Source organism: Castanea sativa, chromosome 4 (genome assembly GCF_040712315.1).
Source record: "Castanea sativa cultivar Marrone di Chiusa Pesio chromosome 4, ASM4071231v1".
Taxonomy (NCBI): domain Eukaryota; kingdom Viridiplantae; phylum Streptophyta; class Magnoliopsida; order Fagales; family Fagaceae; genus Castanea; species Castanea sativa.
In genome coordinates, this window is record NC_134016.1 from 45,381,527 (window position 1) to 45,391,606 (window position 10,080).

A 10,080-nucleotide genomic window follows, 5' to 3' on the forward strand; every position below is an offset into this window, starting at 1 on the left:
GAAGTAAGGACGTGAGAAAAATATATAAAGAAAATGCTGCAACCTCCACATTAAAGACCCTGCACCTATCTCTCTGACCGCATTAATGGAGAAATGACCTCTAAATAGTAGAATCTAGCCTTCCTGCTATTGTTTGAAAACTTCAAGAAGGTAGCAAATGGGACAAGTATCTAAGAGGAAGATTTGTATGACACGTGGAGGAGCCAGTAAAGAAGAAGTATGTAAGGAGGCAAGAGAGGAAAGAGAGAGGGATCTGCACTTTTTGCTAAGAAAAAATAGGAACTAAGGATTGTAAACTTGGGCCTGGAAAGAGAATATTTATATGAATCGTTCTCGGCTTACGTCCGAGAAGATCTATTTATCATATTTGTTCATCATTTGCATAGATTATAACGTTCTAGCCTATTAATCGAACTTCCAACATCTCAAACCTAGACTTCAAACTCATATTCTACAAACTTTATTGTATAAGGCTCATTGGGTCTGAGCCCAAAATTTATTTTTGGGTCCAAATACAATTGTGCACTTACATCACTAATTATAAAAAATAAAAAAATATTAAACACTCATTGATTATCATATTAAAGTTGCACCAATCAAATTTATTATCACATCAGTTTTTAAAACTTTTGTAATAATTTTAACATTTACCATAAATAAAATTTTGAATTAGATTTTTATGAATGGTAATACATGATTTTTTTTTTTTTTTTTTAATGAGAATCGATGGTAATACATAGTAATAAGAAGGTAATACTCTTCTATAAAAATATATATATAATAAAAATAAAAAATAAAATAAATCTATAATATCTGTAGCTGACTCGGCTCTTTTTTCTTTTTCTTTTTTTAATTTTTGCTGAGAGTAGCTGACTCGGCTCCACCTCTGTACTAGCTTTGGGATTGCATGGGAGCCAAGCCAACAGGATCAGAAAAGTCTCGAACAATCCAACCACGTATCTATCTTCATAGATGCTACCTTCTTCGGATAAACAAAATGTACTAGCTAGCCTGGCAGTACCTGCGTGTCTTATACTACAATAATAGAAAGCAGAGACCAATCTTACTGGTCAAAAATAATATCATAGATTTTCTACTGTATAATAATCAAACTGGTCAAAAACCATATCATAGGTTTTCTACGCTTTCTAAAAAGACACGCTCATATATAGTAATATAAATAGCATTCCCCATCTGGGTTTAAGTTGTACACGTTCTTTCACCATATTCTCTGTATCTCAGTCTCTGATTTTGATTTATCTTAGTCTCTTTCACAAGTTTTTGTTAACCCTTTTCATCAAAGCAAAAAGTCTAAGTAGTGCTGGTGGTGTTGGTGGTGAAAATGACGATCACAGCCACACCGTGTGTTAAGGATGGTTGTCTCATGGTGAGGGGCAAGGTGGTGCTGACCGGAGTGCCTGAAAATGTTGCTGTTTCTCAGGTTGGCTCCGGGGACTCGGCTTTCTTGGGTGCAACTTCAACTACTTCATGTTCACGTCATGTTTTCAGCCTTGGTGTTCTTGAGTGAGTTTCTGTTCTTTTTTTGCCTTTACATTAGTTTTGATAAGAAATTGTGAATTTAATCACTTAACCATTTAAACTACTGATTTTCCAAAATCTTAAGCTGATAGGAAAACAAATTTCCATCCTGAAATTTCTTTGCATGCTTTTCTATATTTTCCTTTCATGATATGTTTGGATGGTAAGAATGTGCATCTTGGAAAAGGTATAGCAGAATGTTGATACAACAGCATTCAAACCCAAATCCCAAGTTTTTGGTAATTTTTTTTTTTAATGATTTTTTAGCTATTGCTTGTGGCATTTTTCTCATATTCTAATTGATGAATCAAATTAAATAGTAAGACTGTGTTTCAAGGAATTTGGAAAGATGTGTCAGGTTGAGTACTCATAGAACAGAATATTTTCATTCTGACATGGTGAAAGACTAAAAGTTATATGAAAGAAATCAAGGACTTGTAATGTAAAATATTAAATGTTACTATTACTGGTATCATCCTCAAAGGGAAAAATCTATGTTACTGAGAGTGGTGCAAGTGACTATTAAATTCTGTTTGGTGAAGTTCAATGTGAAGGTATTTAGACATTGCTTTGTCCTGTTTATTATAGTTTGACATGAAAAACATATGGCCTTCGCAGGGGAGGATACAAGTTCTTGTCTCTCTTCAGAGTAAAAATCTGGTGGATGATACCACGTGTTGGGAAATCGGGTAGTGAAATTCCACTGGAAACGCAAATGCTTCTCTTGGAAGCAAGAGAAGAGTCTGCCCTGCATGATGAGATTTCTTCTGATCCAAATTATTCTGAAAACACCTTCTACATTCTTTTCTTGCCTGTGTTGGAAGGACAATTTAGGACAAGTTTGCAAGGGACTCCTGCAAATGAGCTTCAGTTTTGTGTTGAAAGTGGTTCGTCAGCTCTTCTATTAGCTTCTTTTTTTCTTTAGTTTTCATATGATGAACTAAATTTTATTTTGATCCTGGTTTGCTTTTTTGCTGTTCTAATTTCTTCAGGAGATGTCAATGTTCAAACCTCCCAATCATTGGAAGCAGTATTCATTAATTCTGGGGACAACCCATTTGAGCTCCTTAAAAATTCTATCAAGTATGTTCACTTAATTGGCCTTTCTTATATTGTGTGCCTATGTAAAGTAGTCAGTTACATATTCTAACACTTCCACATGTATAATGATGTAGGATACTAGAGAAGCAAAAAGGTACTTTTAGCCACATTGAAAACAAGAAGGTAATAAAAAATCCAAATACTTTACCATTTTGAGAGCATGTGTATATTGCATTCCAATTAATTAACCTATTGTGATTGGATCAGTAGATGCCAGCCCACTTGGACTGGTTTGGATGGTGCACTTGGGATGCTTTCTACACTAAAGTCAGTCCACAAGGGATCAAAGAGGGTCTTCAAAGGTACTATAAGAAAGTCATATGTACTTGAGTCAGTTATTTGAATAAAAGGTGCACCAATTAATCCGAAACTTAATCCATAATTTAATTATTGTTCTATCTTGTATTCTGAATTCTTCAGTTTCTTGGAAGGAGGCTGTTTACCTAAATTTCTGGTCATTGATGACGGATGGCAAGAGACAGTAAATGAGTTCTGCAAAGAAGGTGAACCGTGTATTGAAGGGACACAGTAAGTCTTCCTTCTTTTACAAGTTCATTTACCTTCTATAAACTAGAAGCAATCTGTATCAGTTTGTTTATCATCCACCTTGTTTCTTTGGTTGGTCCATAGGTTTGCAAGCAGATTGGTGGACATCAAAGAAAACAATAAGTTCAAGAGTTCGGGTTCAGATAATACATGCATTGATCTCCATGATTTTATTGATTCAATCAAAGACAAATATGGAATAAAGTAAGTTTTCCAATCTGGATGTGGAATTATATTTCTGTTTAAGATCTAGTTAAAACTTTTAGTAATTTTGACCATGGAGACTTAATTATCTATTCAGATTTGTTTACGTGTGGCATGCTTTAGCTGGTTATTGGGGTGGTGTGCTTCCATCATCGGAAACAATGAAGAAGTACAATCCAAAGATTGCCTATCCAATTCAGTCACCTGGTAACACAGGGAATCTTAGAGACATTGTCATCGACAGCTTAGAAAAATATGGAGTAGGGATTATAGAGCCCCAAAAAATCTTTGAGTTTTATAACGATCTCCACAGCTATCTTGCAAGCTGCAGTGTGGATGGAGTCAAGGTTGATGTTCAGAATTTGATAGAAACCTTAGGTACTGGGGTTGGTGGACGGGTGTCATTGACTAAATGCTATCAAGAAGCACTTGAGCAATCTATTGCAAGGAACTTCAAGGACAATAACCTGATTTGCTGCATGAGTCACAATTCAGACTCAATCTATAGGTTTGCCTGCTCTCTTGATTTCATACACATATAATCTTATGTTACAAAGTTGGAATGTAGTTTCTCATTGATTTTTTTTGCTTTCAGTTCAAAGAAGAGTGCAGTTGCAAGAGCATCAGAGGATTTCACGCCAAGAGAACCAACATTTCAGACTTTACATATTGCTTCTGTGGCTTTTAATAGTCTTCTTCTAGGGGAGATTGTGGTGCCAGATTGGGACATGTTCCAAGTAAGATTTGCTACACATATATAATTCCCTGCAGACCAAAGAGCTGCAGTAACTTGTTTTGATTGATAAAATTGCTGAATCATTTATTCTATAGTACTCATAACAAGACATTCAAAATTGACTTGACATACTGATAGATACTTGACCCACATAATTATCCAACATCTAGTGCATTTCTACAATGTAGTGGAAGCTTAAAACCATGTGGGTTGCAAAATCTAAAGTGTTTGTCTTTCTTTATTCAGAGCAAACATGATACAGCTGAATTTCATGCTGCAGCAAGAGCAATAGGTGGTTGTGCAGTATATGTAAGGTGAGACACAAAAGCATTGATTTTGATTAAATTTACATGTCTTTGAAAGAGAATGATATTTTATTCTTAGCTTTAATTCTCCAATGGTGATGAAGAAAATTCTTATGAGTATTCAATTTCAATACAGTGACAAGCCTGGCAAACAGGATTTCAAAATTCTCCGAAAGCTAGTATTGCCTGATGGGTCAGTTTTAAGAGCTAGATATGCAGGGCGGCCTAGTCGAGACTGTTTGTTTATAGACCCAGTTATGGACAGGAAGAGGTAAAGTAATTTCCTAAGTTCTTATTTTCTCAATCTGAGACTAAATTATTTTTTCAATTTAAAATCAGTCTCTTAATTACTATGCACATTGACTATTTGCAGCATGTTGAAAATATGGAACTTGAATAAGTTATCTGGGGTCATAGGTGTTTTTAATTGTCAAGGAGCCGGAAGTTGGCCACTTAAAGAAGTAGCTCAAGATATTTGTAATGCCACATCTACTTCTTCATCCATCTCATGTCATGTGAGTCCTCATGATGTTGAATTTCTTGAAGAGGTAGCTGATGAAAGTTGGAATGGAGATTGTGCAATATATGCCTTTAATTCAGGTTAACTTTCTAGTCCATGTTAATTTGACCAAACAAATTGCGTCCAAAATCAATTTCTCTAGAATAACATCAAGTCTATTATATTTCAGGATCTCTTACCAAATTGCCAAGGAAAGGTTCACTTGAAGTGTCCTTGAAAACTCTTACATGTGAACTTTATACCATCTCTCCAATCAGGGTAAGTAGTTTAACCAACATTTATTTCCTATGAATTTTCTTACTATTTAGGTCAATGCAAATCATGTCCTTTATTTTGTGAATAGGTTTTTGGTAATGATCTTCTCTTCGCTCCATTGGGACTGCTTGACATGTATAACTCAGGAGGGGCAGTAGAAGCTCTGAACTGCACCAAGGATCTTTCAAGTTGCACAATAAAAATCAAAGGGCGAGGCTGTGGCCTGTTTGGAGCCTATTCAAGCACCAAACCAAAATGTTGTATGGTAAATATGAAAAAAGAGGAATTCACTTACAATGTTGAAGATGGATTATTGACAGTTAAACTTCAAGGTGAATGCAAATTAAGAGACATTGAGTTTGTCTATTGAGGTGTCTATGTCTGAGGAATTTTGCAATGATTGAAGGACTTTGAAGGGTTGCAAGTGAAGAATATAATGTGCTTATCTGTTGTAAACAGATTTAGATAGAATGTATAATAATGTAAACAACTTGTTTACTTGAATAAAAACAATATTGATGTTAGCCAATTTGTTTTTCCCCAAAACAGGAATTGATCTGGATCTGTTTTTATAATTTGTGGGAGTTATGCTACAATCTCTAATAGATCAAGCATGGTAGGAAAATTTTTCTTCTTTATTGCTGGGCAAATGAGAAATATCATTAGTGCATAAGTAAGCCAAATGGTTAATATTCTTTTGTGTGTGATTGAACAATTTTTGAAAAATAATAATAACAACGATACATGCCGCAGTTTTTCAATTTGGTGAACTAAAAGAAAAGATATAAAAATATTTCTACCTTAAACGCTGACTAGTGACATTAAGATGATACCATTAGGATGTGCATCCAAATCAATTTGTACCTTAGCTACAAGGGAATTTTATTTTATGATACTAGGTTACCACTATAGATAAAAATTTTGCCATAGTCATTACAAATCTCATTTGAGTGTGATTGCACTAAAGCTTGTGGTATTCCATCTATAGATAGTCCAGCATAAGGAATTATTCTACTCTTCCAACTTGGCAGGAAGCCTTTCTTTTTTACCTTATCTTTTTGGACAATAATACCATTTCTATTTATCAATATTTAATTTTTAATTTTGGGATGGTAATAGGTTTTCTAGGTCACCTGAGATTGCGACCTTTTCACAACTTGGTTGGTCACAAGATGATTGTGGCTTTGCTGGTCGCAAGATAGTCGCAACTTACCTAGTCCGCACTTTGATCCCTGCATTTTGCCACGTGTTACTCGCGAGCAAAGCAGGTTGCCTGAGGTCGCGAGATAACTCTGAATACACGTTTCACAAAATGCAAAGAGGCTCAAGTACATTCTACCTCAAATACAATTAAGTCTCAGAAGATACATTAAAAGATCAAATAAAATATATACAAATTTGTCACTAAATAAAGAAAAAATAATAATAAAATTTTCACTCTCTAATCAAAGTTAACCCATGGAAATCATTTACTAGTAACTTCGATTATTTTCTAGCTACGTGTGCTACGATTAAGCAAAACATGAAGACTAAGATTAACATGTGGCTTCACAATTGCCAAAAATATTAGTTTCATCAAATTCTAAAAAATGTAGGTCTCCTATATCATATGTCATTAGGTGTTTAAAACAATAAGAAGCTCAAAACAAAAGCTGGATTATAAAATAAATAACTAAAGAAAAATCGAGATTGTTCCAGAAAATTAAAAAGTTATAAAGCATATGAAAAAGGCTTACATCACAGGCCTGAAAATACAAGACAAACTGAAAACAAATAATAAAGAAAAAATTCTACAAATCAAAGTTAAAGTATCTAGGGCATATCCACTCAAATTGTTGCTTTCAGTGAGAGAAGTAACTTCTTCCTAGAAAGTTGAAATTTTTGCTTAAGATTTGGACAAGGTCTTAAGAGCTTCATCAACACTGTTGCTTTGGAGCAAGAATTGTTGAACATAATCATGAGCCTTAATTGTGTTCTATCTCGCGACCTCAAATTGTTTTTGAAGATCTCTCAATTCTTGCTCTTTATGTTTTTCATTTTTAGATACTTCATCCAATTTAAAGTTAGCAAATTTAAGTCGAGACTTGTACTTATCGTAAGTTGCAAAGTAGCTTTTCTGCCTGCTCCGAGGTTGCCTTGGCCTAAAAGAGTTGGGAAACTATGGTATTAATGCTTTTCAAAAATCTATTGAGCATCATCCATTTGCTTACGTCATTTTATTGAATGTGAGGAAAAATCAAGGAACTTAAAACTTCAAAGTTTCGTTTGGTGTTTGTATTGGGAATGACTTGAGTAATTAGAATATACATGTATTTCTTTAGGCTCCCAAAAGACTTCTTCAATTGGTCAAAAGAGATACTTGAAGAAGCATTGGTTGGAGGAGATTTGACAGCCGCGTCTCGCTTTTTGATATTTGTAGACACATCCTCAACAAGGTGGTCATGATCAACTTGTTGGAGAATAGGAATCTCCTAAGTTTAAAAACAAGAGTAGTGAACCATGAAATGAAATATAGTTGTAAAAAGAAAGAAGAGAAAAGAGAATGGATGTTTATAGATACAAGGCTGGTGGCTGGTGTAAAGGTTGGAACAATTTTTTTTTGCATTTGAAACCTTGATAGCACCTAAGGACATAGAGGATTGCACTGCATCATAAGATCCTTTAGTTGGGGCAATAACAACAAGATCGGCATCAATACCATCTCGAATTATTAATGCCTCGCAAATCCTCATTATACCCATCCACACTTTTGGCCCCAGAACTGGCCAAGTTTGAGACTTCTCTTTCTTGGATTGACTTTTCTCTCTTTTCTTCTTCCTTTCTCTTTTCAAGACTAGGCTCTAATATTTTTGACTTCTCTTCTTTTTTTCTCAACTCTTCTTGTTTCTTTTTCTATTCCTCTTCTCTCTTCTTTTTCTCTGCATCTCTCTTTTTTCTTCAACTTCTCTACTTTTATTGTCATCTTCTCCCTTCTTGGCCTCATCTTCTTTTACTTCATTTCCTTTTCCTTGAGCTTCTTCATCACTTTCATTTCTTTTGGCAGTATTTTCCGTAGATTGATATTTAAATGCATCTCTCTATTCCACTACTTCTGATTATGGAACTTCTTCTTTTATACTCACTTAAGTTGCTATATTTTTATCATCTTCCTTAAATGTCTCTTCTCTATCAAAGATCCTTTATGCTCTCTTTTTCTTTTTTCTATTAGACTTCATTGGTTCAAAGGAAGTCTCAAAACCATCAGTTTGTTTTCTTCTAACTAGTTGAATAGCCTGAGTTAGTGTTTCTTGGGGCATCTAAATCTTCTGAATTACCACTATTCTCAAACTTAGATGGAATATGAGGTGTTGAGGATTTCTTGGCTGCTATCTTCCTTGGCAGATTTCTCTTCTTAGTTGCTGACTTCCTTTGAGGATTTCTTCTCTCTTCAAGTTGCTATGTCGAGCCTTCAATTTTGGATAACATAGGTTCTTGATCAGCTGGTTCTTCAATTACATTAGTTTCTTCTTCTTAATCAATTTATATGCTTTTGTCAAACACACCTTCATTTGCTTCTCTAGACTTTTTCAGCTCATGACTAGTTATCTTATCAAATACTACAATTTGCATGTTTTCTTCTCTTTTCCATTCTTTGCATACTGTCAGTTTTTCTACTCATGGCAGCTTAATGAATCTATTCTACAAGTAGCTTCACAGCTTCTTCCCCTATGTTCTTTTCTTCTTCAATTTCTTTCTTTTTCTAAACAATTTCTTTATTTATAACTTTAGTTCCTCTACACTTTCCTTCTTGTTTTATTAGAGTCTTTCCTCTGCCTTTTTCTTCATTTCTCAACTTGGTCCTTCAAACTAGTACTCTTATTAATTGGAAGAGTAGAGGTAACTGAGATGATTTCAACTTCATCAACATTACTTAATTTAGCAACCATTTTGATTGGTTCAGCCATAGCAAAGGCCATCTCAACTGGTTCTAAGTTTAAGAAATTTTGCCTTTTGGAAAGTTTTTATTTTTTATAGAGCCAAGTATTTGGCTCTGGTTTTCTTTGATGGATGATTCAAAAATAATGGTGGGCTTCTTTCTTTTTCTAAAGTAAGTTTTTTGCTGCAGCCTTTTTTCTTGGACTTGCTCTAACAAGAGTTGAAGAGACCTTAATAGCTTCTTCTTCTTATGATTCATCATAGTTAGACACTTGTAATAAAGATTTCTGCAATAATTTTCAGAGTTGAGGAATTTTAACATTGTTAAGAAAGTAAAAGGGATTAAAGATGCTACAGTTGACTTTATGAGAACAATGAGTTCAGACTATTCCATGAAAAGTTTCTCTGGATCATCATCAGGATCTAGAATAGCAACACCACCTAAACAAAATCAATCTAGAGGTCTAGTTTGATTGAAAGAAAAGAGGATTAATAAAGAAAGTAAGCTTACCAGAAAATTGATAAAGGAAGATTTTTGGACAATAGGAATTACGAGCTTTATTCAATCCCTTAGCATCATTGAATTAAGTGATTTAATTTGTATACCAAGTGGCAAAGTTGTCTGAATCATCATAAATTATTTTGTATGGAACAAATTTGAAATTTCACAACTTAGAATTACTAGACTGCATCATATTAGGCAATTATTTGGCAATAGAGGAGGCACGAGCTTGCCATGAATCATTATTAGTCCAAAAAGGATGGCAATGAATTGCTTGAACAAATCCAAGTTGTCTTAAATAAAAAGCAAAATATAATCTTCAAAATAATATATTAAGCGACAGATCACAAGAAGAACACATAGAACAAGGAAACTAGCTACGATTGAGGCAGAAGGATCTAATTAATTGAACTAATAGAATTCTTTTTGGCCATATATTCCTTTCAGAGAATGGCCT

General features: G+C 34.2%; 1 protein-coding gene across 1 annotated transcript; it reads left to right on the forward strand.

The window, feature by feature from the left end:
* The first annotated feature begins 1,196 nt into the window (after positions 1–1,196).
* Positions 1,197–5,754, forward strand: LOC142632179 (putative galactinol--sucrose galactosyltransferase 2). Its single transcript, XM_075806591.1, has 14 exons — positions 1,197–1,524; positions 2,158–2,426; positions 2,532–2,622; positions 2,715–2,763; positions 2,851–2,942; positions 3,061–3,168; positions 3,271–3,390; positions 3,488–3,898; positions 3,986–4,127; positions 4,373–4,440; positions 4,568–4,702; positions 4,805–5,031; positions 5,121–5,209; positions 5,295–5,754. The coding sequence occupies exons 1-14, from the start codon at positions 1,343–1,345 to the stop codon at positions 5,574–5,576; spliced, it is 2,265 nt and encodes a 754-aa protein (XP_075662706.1). The 5' UTR covers positions 1,197–1,342; the 3' UTR covers positions 5,577–5,754.
* Positions 5,755–10,080: the final 4,326 nt, after the last annotated feature.